Source organism: Artibeus jamaicensis, unplaced genomic scaffold (genome assembly GCF_021234435.1).
Source record: "Artibeus jamaicensis isolate MK-2021 breed Jamaican fruit bat unplaced genomic scaffold, CSHL_Jam_final contig_3331, whole genome shotgun sequence".
In the NCBI taxonomy this organism is placed as follows: Eukaryota; Metazoa; Chordata; class Mammalia; order Chiroptera; family Phyllostomidae; genus Artibeus; species Artibeus jamaicensis.
In genome coordinates, this window is record NW_026521794.1 from 50,727 (window position 1) to 69,237 (window position 18,511).

The following is an 18,511-nucleotide window of genomic DNA, read 5'->3' on the forward strand; positions in this document are numbered from 1 at the left end:
AGAGAGAGGGGAAGGGAAGGAGAAAGAGAGGGAGAGAAACATCAATGTGTGGTTGCCTCTCATGTGTCCCCCACTGGGAATTGGCCTGCAACCCAGGCATGTGCCCTGACTGGGAATAAAACTGTGATCCTTTGCTTCACAGGCCCATGCTCAATCCATTGAGCTACACCAGCCAGGGCTGAATTACATATTTTTTGATAGTTGTAAGATGATGACTTTCGACATCTATTGTCATGTAGTGTTTCCTTGTTTTTCTTTTCTAAGATATATTTGGTGGATTATGCTAATACAGTTATCCCAATTTTTGCCCCTTTTCTCCCCTCCATCTGGTACCCCCCATTCCCTCCAGACACCCCCCTCTTACTTCATGTCCATGGGTCAGGCATGTAAGTTCTTTGACTACTCTGTTTTTATCTGGCTCTTTACACACACACACACACACACACACACACGCATGCACACACACAGACACCTGTCTATTTCATATGAATTTGGACTTCTGAATCCCTGCGCCTTTCACGCCATTTTTCTCCTTCCCCATCCCAGCTGATAACCCTCCAAATGATCTCCATATCTATGATTCTGTCCCTGTTCTGCTTGTTTGCTTAGTGTGTTCTTTAGATTCAGTTACAGATACTTGTGAATTTGTCGCCATTTTAATGTTCATCCTGTTGATCTTCTTTTTCTTAGATAAGTCCCTATAACATTTCATCTAGTAAGGACTTGGTGATGATGAACTCCTTGAACTTGACCTTGTCTGGAAAGCACTTTACCTGCCCTTCCATTCTAAATGATAGCTTTGCTGGCTAGAGTCAGCTTGGATGTAGGTCCTTGCTTTTCAACACTTTGAATACCTCTTGCCAGGCTTTTCTAACCTGCAAAGTTTCTTTTGAGAAAGCACCTGGCAGTCTTATGGGAACTCCTTTGTAGGTAATTGTCTGCTTTTTCTCTTGCTGCTTTTCAGATTCTTTCTTTAACCTTTGGCATTTTTAATTATGATGTGTCTTGGTGTGGTTCTCTTTGGGTCCACCTTGTTTGGGATGCTCTGTGCTTCCTGGATGTGCATGTCAATTGCATTCAGCAAAATTAGAGCAGTTTCTTTCATTATTTTCTCAAACAAGTTGTTTTTTTAAGATTGTATTAATTTAGTTTTAGGGAGAGGAAGGGAGGGGAGAAAGAGGAGAGAAACACCAATGTGTGGTTGCTTCTTGTGCCCCCCACCCCCCGCCACTGGGGTCCTAGCCCACAGCCAGGCATGCACCCAGACTGGGAATTGAACTGGTTACCCTCGGGTTTGCAGGACAGCACTCAATCCACTGAGCCACACCAGACAGGGCTCAGATAGGTTTTCCCCTTCTTGCTCTCCCTCTTCTCCTTCTGGCACTCCTACGATTTGGACGTTGGTGTGTTTAAAGATGTCCCAGAGGTTTCTGAGGCTTTCCTTGTTTTTGTTTTGTTTTGTTTTTTGTTTTGTTTTGTTTTGTTTTGGAATTCTGTTTTTTTTGTTGCTGTTCTGATTGAATGCTTTTTTCCTCCTTTGTGTTCCAAATTCCTGCTTTGATTCTTGGCTTTAACCTCTCCACTGTTGGTTCCTGTAGATTTTTCTGTATTTCACTGAATGCCACCTTCATTTCTGCTTGGGTCTTTTCATGGCCCTGAAGTACCCAATGAGTTCCTGCAGCACCCTGATAACTGTGGTTTTGAACCGTGCATATGATAGGTTGCTCATCTCCATTTCATGTAGCTCGTTTTTTGCCATTTTGTTCTGTTCTTTCATTTGGGCCATGTTTCTTTGTCTCCACAGTTTGGCAGCCTCCCTGTGTTTGTGTCTGTGTATGAGGTGGAGCTGCTTTGACTCCCTGCCCTAGCGCACCTGTCAAGCTGTATGCGGCAGAACCTTAGGACATTGCCGGGGTGGGGCAATCTGTGTCACCTCTCTGTCTCTGTGTGAGGGAGGGCTCACAGAAGGGACAATACTGCTGCCTGGCCTCTGGAGTTTACCTCGGGAAGAAGCTGTCTCCCCACTCACACTTCACTTTCTCCCCAGACGCCACTGGTGCCCTTCCTGCTGTTGCCCTGGTGCAGTATCCCAGAGGGGGTGTGTCTGTGGGAATCTTAAGTCTGCTGCAGGCCCTCTAAGAGGACATAGGTTCTTCCACTGCCCCAACCCCCCACTGGTTTTTACAGCCAGAAGTTACAGGGACTTATCTTCCTGGTGCTGGGACCCCCCACTCCAGAAGTGTCCTTCCCATTTTTATCCACCCTTATGCATGTGGGACCCCCATTCCCATCTCTGCACCTCTCTGTACCACTCTGCCCCTCCTACGCTTCTGGATGAATGAGGCGTCTTTAACTCCTTGGCTGTCGAACTTCCATACTGCTTGATTTTCTGACAATTCTGGGTGATACTTGTGTTGTGGTGCAGGTTTATTTTTTGCTTTAGCTGTGGGCAGAGGTGAGGCATGCTCACCTGCGCCTGCGTCTATTGTTATGTGTTTCTAAGTAAATTTTATTGATTAGGCTACCACAGTTTTCCCAACTTTTCCCCCTTTATCCCCTGTCATGTATCTCTAACCCTGACGCTATTTTATTGTTATATTACATAGAAACATGAAATAATTTTATGTATTATGTGCATTCATTTTATTTATACTAATTTATATTTATAATGCTATATTTATGACATATATATAAACATGTACAACTTTATGCATTTATAAAATATAAACATATATATCTTTATATGTACCTCTATTATCATTGGATATGTTGTTTATTGTTGCATGTAACGAGCATCAGAAAGTCATTTTGCAACTATCAAACTATACAGTACACATATCTACTTTTACCTCCATATCTAGATCTGTATCTACTTTTCTGCACCTCCACCCCTGTCTGAGCTACAACCCATTGCTGCTGTTCATGTTGACATTCAAACTGCCCCACGTTTGGCCAGTGAGAGCCTCTTTAGACTGTTTCCATGCCATTGTGACCTATTCTCCTTCAGCTCCCTGTACTTCACAACTCTCTAGCACAGCAGTCTCTTCCAGGCTCATCTTACAGTTTCCCTCTCTTAGTCCTGGAATCGGCTTTTCTCTGAGAAGTTCTGGTTCTTTTTATTGGGAAGAGGTACTTGGAAATGCCGATCTGGGTGCTATGTATGGTTATTTGTGCCAAGATGGCACTCGATTCTAGATCCTCTTAATGGACAGACCTATATGACATGGACTTTTTCTGATAATGTTGGAAGAGGGCTTCTTGTTGCATCTCACCTGCTTCTATACTCCCCGGCAGCTCCTCCATGTCCATACTAAGTTACACAGACATGAATCCATTGTGTAGCTGCCATGCCTCGTCTTTGTCACTAATGCTCCTAAGTGGAATTCCCTTACCTCACGACCTACCTGGCAAACACATAACCGTGTTTCCAATCTCACTTTCAGCATCCTCTGCTCTATGACTGAAGTTGGTTGCGATTCTCTAATTCAAATTGAGTATTTCCTTCTGTGATCTCCCGATTGTACCTAGAAAAGACACCATCACAGCATACAGAAAACTTTACCGCACTCATTCCTTTACATGCTTATCTCCTCCTGAGGGTAAGTAAACTGAGGGCAGGAATAAATATTAGCATTTTATTAAAGCCAACGGTCAGTGAAGGAAAGCAGAGTGGAAAGAATAACTGAACAAATGATCATTTTACAGTTGTGTTTTCTTTACTTGCTTGCTGGTGCTGGACGTCACCCAGCTTACAGGAACACACACACACTCACAAACTGTGGGAAGGCCATACTACAACTTTCCAGGACAGACCCAGCCCCCGAAACTTTTCTCCAAGTACTGGGCCACAGCCAGGGTCAGGTGGTCATTAAAGGGTCCAGCCACGACCTGGATACCTAGAGGAAGTCCTTTGGCATTCAGACCCAGTGGGCACTGGGTCACGGGCAAACCCAGGGCATTGAAGACACCTGAATGAAACAAACGAGAATAATGTGAGAAGTCAAGACATGTTCTTCAACACTTGTTTTCTCCCCTCAGTTATACAATGGTGATGAAAATACTCGCACACCTGTAGAGTTTCCTGTCTGCCAGAGACTCCTCAAGGGGCTTGCTGTGGATGAAAAATTTGAATTATCACAACAAAACCCACGACACAGAAGCTGCTAAGTATTCCTCTTGTACAGAGAAAGTAACTGAAGAACAGACAAGTTAGACAACATACCTACGGCTACTGGGCGAGTCGAGTTCAAATTAGGATCTGAATGCAGAAAATGTGGGGAGCTAGCGCTGTTGTCTGATGGGCGACTCCTAATTTGCCCTGTGTAATACTTTCTGAAGAAAATTAGAGTAAATGCTAAGTGGGGGCAATATCTTCTTGTATAATGAATTTTCTTTGTACTGCAAGCATTTGCAATACTACTGCGTGGTAGCCTAGATTTGCACATTTTAATTCTTTGTCGTATTCATACAGTATATTTATGGTTCATGTGTGAGAGGAGTATGATTTCATTCTTCTGCATGCAGTTACCACAGCCCTATCCATGGCAGAGAGCCTGTTTTTTCCCCATCAAATTGTGTTTGAAGCTTTGTAAAACTCAGTTGAACATAAATATAAATATAGGGACTTATATTTGTACTCTGAAGTCTCTTCCACGGATTATATATATATATATATATATATATATATATTCATATTTATACATTACATAAATATATTCATACATCCTTATACCAGTACCACACTTTATTGATTACTGTAGCTTTGTTAACTGAGAAGTGTATGTATCCCAACTTTTTTCCTCGTTTAAAAAGGCCTTGTACTCTATGATCTTGCTGAATTATTTACTGGGTTCAGGTTTTTGAAAATTCCTGAAGACTTTTCATACTAATTCAGTATTTAGTGAATAAAGATAATATTACTTCCTGTTTTAAAATCCGGATGCCTTTTATTTCTTCTGCCTTGGTTACATGCGCTCACAGTGTTTGAACACATGTGGTAAAAGTGGAAATCCTTGTCTTGTTCCAGATCTTAGGGACCAAATCTGTCTTTCACGAATAAGTATGAAGCTAGCTGTGGGTGTTTTCTATATTGCTTATCTTGTGGAAGATCTCATCTATTCTTAATTTGTTAAACTTTTTTTGAAGATTTCATTTATTTCTCTTTAAAGAGAGGGGAAGGGAGGAAGACAGGGAGAGAAACATCAGTGTGTCCTTGCCTCTCACACCTCCCCCTACTGGGGACCTGGCCTGCATCCCGGGCATACGCTCTGACTGGGAATCAAACCAGCAACCCTTTGGTTCTCAGGCTGCTTGGTGCTCAATCCACTGAGCCACACCAGCCAGGGCTGTTGAAAGTTTTTGTTTTTGTTTTTGTTTACCTTGAATGGGTTCTAAATTTTCTCCAAAGCATTTTTGGGGGTATCTATTGTGATTTTAATGTATTTTTCCAATTCCTAAAATAAATCCTGCTTGTTGATAGTGCATAATGTTCACTTTCCTGCTGAATTTGATGTACTGATATTTTTGTAGAATTTTTACATCTGTTTCAATGATGGATATTGATTTATAGTTTTCTTGTGATGTCTTTATGGGTACTAGTCTAAGAGTTACTGGCCTCACAAGATCAATTAATGAATAAATAGACAAACAAAGATCCTAGCAATCAAAACAACATGGTGGTGACATAAAAGCAGACACATAGATCAACAGAACAGATAGAAAGCCCAGAAATAAAGCCATGGCTTTGTAGTGAATTAGTATCTGACAAATGAAGCAGGAAGATACAATGGGGTAAACGTAGTTCATTCAGCAAATGGTGTCGGGAAAACAGAACAGATATGTGCGAAAAATGAAAGTAGACCACCTTCTTACATCATTCACGAGAATAAACTCAAAAAAAGGGCAGAGACTTAAATGTGACACTTGATCCCATAAAATTACTAGAAGAAAATACAGGCAGTAAAAACTCGGACATTTCTGGTAGCAGTATTTTTGCCGAGACATCTACAGCGAGGGAAACAAAGGAAAAACAAATGGGACTGCATCAACCTGAAAAGTTTTTGCACAGCAAGGGAAACCATCAACACAATGAAAAGACAAACCCACTGAATGTACTGAATGGAAGGACATATTGGCAAGTGGTATATCTGATAAGTGGTTAGAGAACATATACAACTCAACACCAAAAAAAAAAAAACAAACAAAAAAAACACCGCACCAACAACAATGCAATTAAAAATGGACAAAGAGCCCTGGCTGGTGTAGCTCACTGGATTGAGCCCAAGCCTGTAAACTAAGGGATCGCAGTTCGATTCCCAGTCAGGGCACATGCCTGGGTTGCAGGCCAGCTCCCAGCAGGGAACACACAAGAGGCAACCATACATTGATATTTCTCTCCCTCTCTCCTTCCCTTCCCCTCTAAAGAGGAATAAAATCTTTAAAAAAATGGACAAAGTACAGGAACACACACTTCTCCAAGGAGGATGTACAGATGCCAATAGGCATATGAAAAGATGCTCAAGGACACTAATCATCAAAGAACTGCAAATTAAATGACATGAAACCTCATGCCTGTGAGCATAAGGATCATCGATAATTCAACAAACAACAAGTGCTGGTGAGGATATGGAGGAAGGGGAACCCTAGTGCACGGTTGGTGGGAATGCAGACTGGTGCAGCCACTGTGGAAAGCAGTGTGGAATGTCCTCAAGAAATTAAAAATGGAAGTGCCTTTTCACACAGTGATTGCACTTCTGGGAATTTATCTGAAGAAACCCAAAATACTAATTGAAAAGAAGAGATGCACCCCTTGGTTCATAGCAGTCCGATTCAGAATATCCGAGGTTTGGAAGCCACCCAAGTGCCCATCAGTAGATGAGTGGATAAAAAAGTTGTGTTATATTTATTTACACAATAGAATACTACCATTACATGTCAAAAAGAGGCAGATGTTACCCTCGGCAACGACGGCACGGTTGGACCTGGAGAGCACTGTGCTAAGTGAAATAGGCCAGTCAGAGAAAAACAAGCATCATCTGACCTCACTCATACCTGGAGTCTAACGAGGAAAATGTGCTAACAAGCACAACAGAGACAGACTCATAGAGAGAGAGCAGGCTGACAGCTTTTGGGGGTGCTGGGTGGGGATACTGAACTGAAAATAGAAAAGAGAAAGAACTCATGGACATGGACACCAGTGTGGTGATTGCTGGAGAAAGGGGGTGGAGGGGGGTTGTGGGGGACATGGGGGGATAAATGGTGATGAATAGAGACTTGGCTTAGGGCGGTGAACACACAACAGCGTCTACCCTGAAGATTTTGTAGAATTGTGCACCTAAAGCCTGTAAAATTTTCTTAGTCACCCCAGTCAATTTAATAAAAAGGAAATGAAGATGCTGGATCTCATGGTCTTTTCTGTCTGCTCACATTAGAACTTTTGCCAGACGGGGCTTGGATGGATGGGAGTGGTCTGTCTTTAGGTTCTGTCCTACCTGCCCACAGTGGAATCTTGGCACCTTGGAGCTGGAGCCTAAGAGGAGAGGATGGGAACAGCCCCCAGCTTAAATGCTACAGGGACCAACTGTTCCCATGAAGAATTGGTAGATTTTTCTCAATGTATGTTTCTCAACTTGCATTATGCCCTTTGATCAAATGTCAAGCTTGGAACACTTTATTTGGTGATTTTGTCCAGTTTTATTGCTGCAGTTTTTGAAGAGAGGTTTTGCCCAGCTTTTCACACCATCAGTTTGGAAAGCCCATTGTTACTAAGTTTGTATTTGTTTGTGTGTTCAGAACTGCAATGTGCTAGTCAGTAGGTTTTGCACAGGTGGACAGGAAGGTTGCACGAACTGCAGCCTTCACAGAGCTTGTCATATGGCAGGGTTACGTAGATTCTATGTTCGGAGTGCACGAAAGCTTCATCTCTGTGCTTAGCTCACCAATGAGCGAAATTACCAAGCTCGCTGCAGGGAAACGTTCTGAGACCACATTTGTTCTGAGATCGAAGAATGTCATGGTCGATTATTAGGGCGGCTGTGAGTACACGAGGGACCCTTGAGGATGGTGGGGTGCACTGTGCTTTTGCCAAAACTGATACATGACATCTTTAGGTTTACTCGGATGCCAGGTGCTGTGGAGGTCAGAGAATCGCTGGGAAGAATCGCAAAGCAAACCCAGTGGTTTCCCCACATGAGGTGTGTAAAATGCTGACTGCCCAATGCTGCTCATCTCGAGATGTCAATGGCCCCAGAAGTCCATGAGGACAGACACCTAAAGTACACTGGGGTGCATGGGGAAAGCCGGTAGAAGGCCACTTCTGTAAGCTGTTTCCTCCCCTCTCTCCTGGTCATCGCCTCTCCCGCTTAATACGGCACGTAGGTGTTGCAATAAGTGTGGTGAAGCTTATGTGGGAGACGTGTAAATGAATCCATTGAGATAAGACTTACACGGTAACATCATCAATCCTTGTTGTCACCAGACAATACAGTAAGAGTAACAAAACACTCTAAGATTCTGCAGACTACACTATCATTTATGACTGCTATTCCAACGGCACCATAGAAAGAAGGAGGAATATGGGTATGGTTCCAGGACAGGTAGCATGATACATGTTTGGTGCAGTTTGTGGCTTCACTCTCCAGGTTCTCCATGATGGGCTTACGTCTCCAAACTCAAGTTCATCCTCCACCCTCATTCACAATTCACATGCTGCCGACAGTATAATAATGCTTCCCGTTCCCATTCTCAAGGTTCCCGGTGTACCTTTTCTGTACCATTTCTCATGGGGTCTCTACTGCCTGGATTCTTGTCCTCCTTTCCTTAACCCCCTACCTGGGTAATGACTAATCCTCTCTCAGGACCCAGGTCCCCAGTCATTTTCTCCTGAAATTCTTCCTTTGCTGTTGTATTCAGTGCCTTCTTTTGAAGCCCTCTAGTCTTGTTCGTATCTCCTCCTAGGCCTGTGTCCAATGTATCGGAATCCTCTCTCTAACCCTGCTGCACACAGTCTGGTCTCGGTGAACGTTTAAGAGAGACCTGGTCGTTCTAGAGTGTCATTGAAACATAGTAGTAAAAGGTGCTACCATTTCCAGAACCCCAAGTGGGGCAGGAGAACAGGGGAGGAGGGCAGTTGCAGTCAAGCAGACCTGTGTTTGAACCATCACCCTCTTTCCTGCAGAGCTGAGGAGCCCGAGCAAGGCTCTTTTTCCTCTTCTGTATAGTGAACTAACATGCAGACTCTGAGATCGGGGGGCCTGGCTTCCATTTCCAAGCCCACCTTAGCTATGTGCCTATGGAGGTGTGCTTGAAGTTCTTTGTGTTGGAATTCTTTCATCTGTGAAATGAGGATGAGGATAGTTTCTTGCTTTCAGAACTGCTGTGAGCATGATATTAGATGAGGCCTATGAAGCTATTAGAACAATGCATGGAACAGATCAATCAAGGGGAAAATACATAGCAATTGTTATAAAGTAAAACAGAGACATTAATGTTGCCTAAGGTCAACCGATACATATGCATGTGTTCAATAAATTGCAATATCGCCATTATTATTAAAACCTGTAAGGTCCTTTATATACATTCCCACATTTCGTCCTTCTTCCAACGGTACTGAAAGATACACGGGGCATCTTCATCCTCGCCATAAAAAAAATCACGGTGCAGAAATTAAATATCTGACCGAACTTACCCTGTCCTGTAACTATCAGGCAAGTATAAAAGTCTTCTACTCGCTCGACTAGAAACTAACACAAGTATTGCGTCACAGGAAAACTAAAAACAGGACGAAACACTCAAGCTGTTTGGCATCGGACAATTCTATGTCAGCGACGGAAGGCCTCCCAAACTGGTAAGTTGTCAGCTTCAGTGGCAGAAATAAAAGCAGAACAATACTAAATATCATCAACCCATGCACAGAGTGGAAACCGCACTGGCTTTGAAGTCAGACGATTCACAGTTGGATTCCAGTCCTGACTCTGACCCTGAAGCCACCATCTCTTCATCTCTCTCACAGGCCTACCTGTACCTGCTGTGGAGGGTTTCTGGGAGCCTTAAATGAGAAGATGTATCGCATTGCTAGCCCCTAGTGCCTGGCTCATAGTAGACACTGAATCAATACTGCTCTTATCTATCACGGATCTCGTATCCATATTACCTGGCTCACAAGACTGAACTACAGGAAAAAGTTCCCAGTGGTGGCTCACTTCAATCAGAGGAAAATCCCTCCAAAAAGCTGTACGTTTGTTGTTCTCCACAAACATTGAATGCAGTGGCCTAGGGGGCAGTTAATTTCACATTCCTGGGGTGTCCAAGCAGAAGTGAAGGGACACTCCATAAGCAAATCATAGAAAGGAGCTGAAACAATATATGAAGAGATGACTTCTAATGTATAATCTTGGCATTCAGTATACAATGGACAGGCTATGAAAATGCAGAGAAGTTTTAGACAGAATAGTTTGAGGCTAATTTTGTACAAAATCACCATTCACTTGCTTTCAGCTTACAGAATAACCCCTGAATGGTCCAGTATTGGTTGGTCCATGAGCTGAGACTGACAAAAGGGTTAGAAGGCAGGGTACATTTTGGGTTTTTGGGTTTTTTTTTTGTTTGTTTTTTTTTACTTAACACTAGTTAGGACACGGGAAGAGTTCTGGAATAAAAATTGGGAAGTGGGGCTGTGATTTCTCCTGTGAGGATTGACCTTACAGTGTCCTTGACCCCAGAACAGGAGTCAACTTCTTTTATTTATTCTTGGAAGCTTTGCTGTGCTTCAAACAACCCCCAGGCACAGATAACGTAAATTATAGAAACAAAACACTGTGTGGAACTGTGCTGTGTATTATCAAGGAGGGGTTCCTCCTGAGCTTGAATGCCTTAGTTGAACACATTTCTGCATGGATACAAGTCACTGCTATTAGATAGGAGGCTGCCAGTCGCCTTGTCTCACCAAGAAAACACACTCCTCCCACACCCCCTGATTTTCTTGCTGGGAATTTTGCCACAAGGGCCGGGAGCAAGTGTTCGGGTTTGCAAGTAGATAGCAAGTGGGGCTTGTTATCTGCTTCGGTGAGGCCCCGCAGCATGTGTTGGTTGGTTCTCCCACATCTGTAACATCAAACAAGCGGGAGTCTAACAGGCCGGGATAAATTAGGGATGCAGTGCCACGCCTCCTGAGCTGTCTTTGTGGAGGGGGAGGACAATGAGATTAAACAGGCAAGAGCATTAGCACTGTCAAGAGTGGGAGGTTTGGGGACTCCTGCCTAGGGAGGCTGTGGGGAGGGGCAAAGATCAGAGAGAGGAACACGGGGGAGACCACAGTCTGCCCTTCGCTGTTCTTGTGCTAGCAGACACCCACCCAGGAATCTCTGCCACTGCCATCATTTCAGCCATCGCCTGGGAGCAGAGGACCTTCCCATCTACATTCCCTGACCCACGTATCGGACGTACATCAGCAAATTCCTACCTGACATCTCCATATAGATACCACAGGGAAACCTCCAAGTAAAAAATAAATCAATAAACAAATAACAAATAAAACGGCCTGGCAAAATGACCTCTTTCCTCATGGGATGCAGTCTAGACAGAGAGTTAAGACACAAACATGAAAAGATTGCTAATAAAACAAGAGGAAATAGTCTCAGGAACAACCAAATAGCGATTCAGACAAAAGTGGCAGAGAATCTCAAAAGATGGATCTGTCACTGCGGGCTGAATATGGGAGTGGTCAGACTTGAGATAGGAACCAGGTTTCCAAAGGTGAGCTGGTCTTGGTCTGAAATCCAGGCTGAGTCGCCCTTGTTAACCTCAGGGAACATCGGACTAGACTCATCACTGCTGTTAATCATTAAAAATTAGTGAGCAAGCCAATAAATGACATACATATTTTTATAAAGCTGTACTACATAAAAGTAAAAAGAAAAGCAGAACAAGACAAAATCAAAAGGCTTTAACTGGTAATGTTCTCTTTTGGTTCTTTCCTGTAGACAATTACGATTCCTGTCTTCACAACTGGAGGATCTAGGTGAGAGAAACTTAGGCAGAAATGTGTTTCAGAGATTCAAGGCATTGGAACGAACTGACCAGAGCCAAGAATGACAGTAAAGATGAGAAAATGATGGATAAAAACTATTATCTGATACCCTCTCCCCCTCCCCCTCCACAACCCTAATGTCCAGTACCTTGCATGCATTATTTACTTTACCCCTTTCTTCACTGTTAAAAACAATTATTTTATTTTTTTTGGTTAAAAACATTCAAAGGTGATATGTGCTTCCAATATTTTGGAAAAAATGATCAAACAATACCAAATGATAGAAAATAAAAACCCAAATCCCTTACCCTCCCTCCCAATCCTACTCTCAGGCAATAAACAGATTTAACAATTTGCTGTGTTGTGAACATGAGTTTCTTTGAAAGGATTTTATTTATTTATTGTCAGAGAGGGGAAAGGAGAGAGAAAGAGAGGGAGAGGAACATCCATGTGTGGTTTCCCACCACATGCCTCCCACGACCCTCTTGTCCCCACCGTGGACCTGGCCGGCAACCCAAGCATGTGCCCCGACTGGGAATCGAACCTTTGGCTCGCAGGCCGGCACTCCACGCACCGAGCTACACCAGCCAGGGCTGATGATCATGCCTTTTGACAGCAACAGAGCAAGGTAGAGATTACCCTTTAGTCCTAGAGGAGGAACAAGATTCAGAAACACTCAACATCTTGCTCCAGGGAACAATGATAGACAATGATAGAGCCAAGTATTTGAACTCAAATAAACCAAGCTCCAAATTCTAAGCTCCATTGGAGCACAGGATTATAGAGTAGGAGAGTAATACAGTGCGGGTCCCTGGGAGAGACCCTGGAGAAACTCTAGAAACTGACCCAGCATGAATACATTTCCAGGGGCCTTTGACCTCTCGTGACCATGGCCCAGACACAGTTCCCAAACCAGCTGAAACGGAAACAAACTAACTGGGTCAATACTAGACTGAATCAAACTCAGAAACGATGATAGCTAAGGCAAAGAGAATTCTATTTTGGACTAGCATTTGGGGGGAAGCCGCACATCCTGGAAAAAAAGCGGACTTGGCTTTAGCATGATCAGAATAGCCAAGGCGGCCTTTGGATTCGGTTAGCTCGTACTGTGTTACTGAAGACCTCACCGAACCTCCCTGAAGCTCGGTGCTCTGAAATGTGACCCCCATACTCACTTGCAGGATTCTAGGGCAGGATGCAGATATTAGCAAGTCAGCTTCCCCATGTGACAACAGCAACTGCTTTCTAGACTTTCTTAAAGTACACATCACTTTTGAACAGGCATGTATCAAACTTGTCCAACAGCACAAGGAAATGACACTTTTCTTGGAAAAAGCCTCTATTTCCTTAAGATGAAAGACCAAAAGAAGTACAATTAGTTACCTGTGTAAGCAAAGTTGAAAGGCCTTGCCAGAGGAACGTGATGCTTGGGAGCCACTGTGGGATGGGAGGGATATAAGAAGACACCATCGTCACCGAGCATCTCCACCAATTCTTTATGCAGGCTTTCTTTCACTGCCGTAAACTTTTTGTATTTCTCACTGTTGTATTTGATCCTTTCTTCCAACAAGGCCAGCCCTACAGAATGAGAACAGGAAACAAGTTACCCTATGAAATTTCATTTTCGATTCTAGCGTTCTAAAAACATAAATAAACTCTGGTGTTCTTTAGTTTATCTTTTCTTACTGTAGAACACCGAGGAAGTAAGAAAGTGTTGAAAATGAAACCTTATCACCTTGCCTCCCGTACATGAATATTGTTGACCATTCAGCACCGGGTCTTAGTCTTTTCTGGCGATGCTGTCCATGGGGTCACTAGCTTCTCCCACAGAGCGTTAGTTACCTCATAAGGCTTTATGACTGTGAAATGTGTCGGAGCTTTTTCTTGAACTAGCCCATGACTGTCGGGCATATGAACTGTTCCAAGATTTAAACGGTGGAATAAACACCTTCATGCATGAAATTCTGAGAAAAACTTCATACTAGAGTTACAGTTTTAGAGGATTCTATCCCATGTATCTTCACATTTTAAACAGTTTTAGGAAAAGATCATGAATACAGGCACATGTATACATATTTTGCACATTAGCCAAGTATGCATCATCCATGCTTAATAAATCATATCTAGTATTTCATATTAATATTTATTAATAGAGTTTACTGATTCATTTAAAAATAAGTTTATTGTCCCTATTGTGCAAGGAACACATAAGTCTTATAGAAAACAAAAAAATTCAAATGATTACAGTGGAATAAACCACTCACCCAAAAATATTGTGCCTGGAAGAAATAGTTGCAAACGTGTTAGTACACCTAGTTCATGTACTTTTCTATGCAAGTATTATGTCTTTGCTCACCTTGGATGTAAAACTTTCCACATTTTCCACTCACCATTTTGATGTGCATTGATCCACACGTTACAAATACATCTTTGTTAACTTGGCCTTAAGTGCCAGCATACAATTTGTTCTATACATGAATGGTCATTCACTACCTATTCCTCCGTTGTGAAACATTTACTATACTGGTAACTTTTTTGTAGAACATGCTGCAGTGGACATCCCTATACTTTCTTTTTACTGTGGCCTTATATGTTTTTAACCAAAGAGTCTAGCTTCTGGCCAAAATCCCCTTGAAGTTCCCGGTATGTGCACAGTTAGGTTCTATCTCACGAGCTTTAGATGCATAATTCATCTGACTAGCCCAACCTTGCAAGGCAGCACGTAGCCCACTCAATCGCACAGTCCATACATACTGTCATTAATTCCTTTCCATAGATGAGGAAAATGAATCACTGACAGCATAAACAATGGGATGAAGGTGAAGCCAGTGGTATCTAGAAAAGTGAAGATTGGACTCCAGCTTGAAATACATTACCCAGTCTCTATTTGCCTCAGTTTCCCACTACAAAGAGGTACTTGTCTATACTATCAGACTGTCTTAAATGTTTAAAGGGAGAACACATGCACAAGTACCAAACACCTACTCTTTGGCACGTAGGTACTCAACGAGCATTTGTTCCCAGTAATGACAGTGTCCGACTCTGCAACTAGGGTGCACAGCTGCAGTAACTTCTTTGGAGAGGTGCTTCAACCAAACTTACTCTACACGACCAATAATGAACATTGCAACAGGTTAGTTCGCCAAAATATTCCTGTACGGGCCTATCCCTAAAGTCAAATATTTTGTCCCGATGTTCCGTTTTCGATATTTAAATACGACACGTGGCATGAGAAAGCATCCTAGGTATTGCAGTTTCTGAGATACACATTTGAAGAGCACTGCTTAACTTGGTACCCCTCTAACCTTTATGAGTTGAGGTTTCTAAACCTATAAAATGGGCCTTGTAATAGATACACTGCAAATCAATGAGATAAAATGCACAGGGCAGTGCCTGGCACATAGTGAGATGTCAGCAAACGATGGACGCTAGTTCATTATTAATATTTCAGCTTTCTCAACGTGTCGTGAGTGAGTGGTTCTTGTATTCTTGGTAAGATGTTCTACCCTCCCCTAAAGACATCAAAACAGAGCAAAGATGATTTCTATACCGATGGCAGGGATGGTGTGCGCTGATAGGCCCAGGCACCATTTAACCAGTTCCCACAGAGGGTTGACAGGCTTCCCTCGGTCACTCAGCAGATCCGCAAATTTCAGAGGTTCCTGAGGTAAGAGAAAATTTTATTAACCAATGTCACACTAATAAATCAGACTTTAAAAAGGAACTGGGAAAGGAAGAGATTCAATGTAAATGCGAACATAAACATCTCAAACTGCTAAAACAAGAAATGCAAGTATTCCCTCAAAAAGGTATGTTTCGGACAAAAATAGGAATAGGAATGTGCACAGCAGCACAGTAAGTAATAGCCAGTAACATAACAATCAGCTGATGAACAGATAAACAAATTGTCTCAATTCCATAGAATATTATCCAGCCATAAAAAGAAATAAGGTACTGATACAAGGCACGACATGGACGAAAGGCAAGAAATATTAAGCTAAGTGAAAGAAGAGCATAACAAACCACCCCACAATGTACAATGTCACTTATTTGAAATGTCCAGAATCAGCAAGTCAATAGATACAGAAAGCAGGTTAGGTTTTGCTAAGACTGTGGATCGGGGCAGTGAGGATAGTGAATGTGACCGATAAGGAGTGAGGGTATTGGACGTGACTGATAATGAGTATGGGTCTCTTTTTGTGGTGATCTCAGGAAAACGTTCTAAAATTGATTGCCACAATGGCTGCAAATTCTGTGCTGTGAAAACCATTTAATTGTATGCTTTAGATGGGCGATTTGCATGATGTAGAGATTACAATTCAACAATTTGAATCTGGGTCTGTCATATGCCAACATATACATTCTTTTAAAAAAATATTTTATTTTATTTATTTTTAGAGAGAGGGGGAGGAAAGGAGGAAGAGAGGGAGAGGAACATCAATCAGTGGTTGCCTCTCACATGGCCCCCACTGGGGACCTGGCCCGCAACCCAGGCATGTGCCCTGACTGGGAATCGAACCAGTGACCTTTTGGTTCACAGCCCACGCTCAATCCACTGAGCTACACCAGCCAGGGCAACATACACATTCTTAATGGCCACCACATGTACAAAAGTTAAGAGACTTGAAAAAAGTTTTCTATTTCTTCACAATGTCAAATGTAACTTACTATTCTCAAAGACTCCATATTTAAACCTTTCGACGAGCCCAAAGAAATCATAACTAAAGCATCTTTCTCAAGTACCCACATGAACTTCCAAACTTAACCAATAACACGAGGGTGAAATACATTGCAGAGAAGCAGATACTTGTGTGTGTGTCCGCAAACACCTCTGATGGGGCAGGCGAGCTGGGATCTGGACAACTGGAATTACCTGACCACTTCATGCTTTACCAAAGCCTAAATGCTCTGATGTCCAACACATGCTTTACCGGGATCAACCTCATGCCTTCCTATCCGTGTTCATAATGTCACCTCTGCTTGGAACACCTTCTATAACTTCTTTACTTCGCGAAGGCCTCCAAATTATTCAAGTATTGCTAAATAGCAATCTTACACCAGGAAGCTTTTCCTGGCTTCCCCCTAGACTCGGGCCCTCCCTCCGTGATCACACAACCATATATGCTTATACCAGTAGAGCACTCACTAAACTGTCTAGTCCCTAAGTATTTAACTATGCCACCTATTTGCTTATGAGCTCCATTCCTACATATCTAGAACACATGGCACGCAATAAAGGGCCAATAGCTATTTGCAAAAGGAAAGAAGAAAGGAAGAAGAGTAGTAAACATACCTTCCCATCATATGCTTTTGCTGACATCATTGTGACCCACAGCTGAAAAGAATACTTCATTTGTTTCAGTTTAACATGTTGAACGGAGGCTCCTAGCGTATTTTCCAGGTGAGTCACAACCTTAGGAAATGAAGATAGAACCACAGATAAACACGTGTAAGAAAAGGAGATATCATTGGAGAGTGCTGCCAGCAAGATGGCTTACAAGGAAGCTCCAGGCCCTCAGGTCTTCATGGAAATACCAACATACAGACCAAAGTCGCTCGGTGAGATCTCTGAAAACCAGTGAAGAAACTGCAGCCATAAAACAAATGACCCCAAAAAGAAGAGCTGCCCTCAAAATGCTAAGAAACCTCACGTGCCCTTTGCTCATTCTTGTCCCACCCCTTTCCTGGCACAGCGCAGAAAGATTGGGAGGAAGCCACCCAAGCCAACTACTAACTTCTACCTCAGGTTGGAAAGAAAAGAGTGGAATTTGCTTCCAGAGTTCTGGCTAATACAGGGGCAGCCCGGAGCACTGGTTTATCTCTTGCCTGTCAGGGAACACAGATGGGCGGAAGAGAGGCATAGTTTGTCCATCAGGTTGGAAACCGTCAAAAGCAGTGGTTGGAGCTGTGGCATGAGAGAGTTGCACGGTTACTGCAGACCTGTGGGTGTCTGGGTATAAGATATTACAGACTGAGCTGTGCTATAAAACAACTAAGGGTTTGAGAAGAAACAAGGATGAGACACCTAGGGAAATGAAGACATTAAGAAGTAGTTGTATGTACAGAGGAATTGGAATTTTAAAATGTGCAGGCTCAAAAAAGGCCCAACTCCAAAGGTTTTCACAGAACACTAAGTCTTTAGGTTTTCATTAGTAAAGGACTTCCTCTGCACAAAGCCAGGCCACGAAGATGAGGAGAGGTGGATATCATTTTAAGTACCTAATTTTTAAAAAGATAACAAGGCATACAAAGAAACAGGGAAACAGAGCCATTCAAAGGAACAGAATGACTCTCTAGATATTAGTCCCCCTGTCTTCCTTTACAAAACTTTTAAAACAACAGTCTTAAAAATGGTAGTGGGTTAAGACATCATGGACAAATGAAAATCAGAAAAATGATATGAACAAAATTACAATATAAACACACAGATATAAATTGTAATAAAGAAACAACCAGAGAATTCTAGAACTAAAAAATATAAGTGAA

The 18,511-nt window shown here is 42.6% G+C and overlaps 1 protein-coding gene across 1 annotated transcript; it reads right to left on the reverse strand.

The window, feature by feature from the left end:
- Positions 1–3,342: 3,342 nt before the first annotated feature.
- LOC119055485 (fatty-acid amide hydrolase 2-like) lies at positions 3,343–17,435 on the reverse strand. The gene is made up of 4 exons (XM_053664065.1): positions 17,319–17,435; positions 15,576–15,687; positions 13,409–13,603; positions 3,343–3,968 (listed from the first exon to the last, which is right to left on the reverse strand). Exons 1-4 carry the CDS (start codon positions 17,376–17,378, stop codon positions 3,793–3,795), a joined length of 543 nt encoding a protein of 180 aa, XP_053520040.1. The 5' UTR covers positions 17,379–17,435; the 3' UTR covers positions 3,343–3,792.
- Between the last annotated feature and the right edge of the window lie 1,076 nt (positions 17,436–18,511).

Excerpts from the sequence above, each read along its gene's own strand:
- LOC119055485 (XM_053664065.1), bottom strand. The coding sequence starts at position 17,378 with ATGAAGTATTCTTTTCAGCTGTGGGTCACAATGATGTCAGCAAAAGCA. Across the intron at positions 15,688-17,318 it reads CAAAAGCATATGATGGGAAG|GAACCTCTGAAATTTGCGGA; the intron begins GTATGTTTACTA and ends CTCTTACCTCAG. Across the intron at positions 3,969-13,408 it reads TTTCAACTTTGCTTACACAG|GTGTCTTCAATGCCCTGGGT; the intron begins GTAACTAATTGT and ends TGTTTCATTCAG.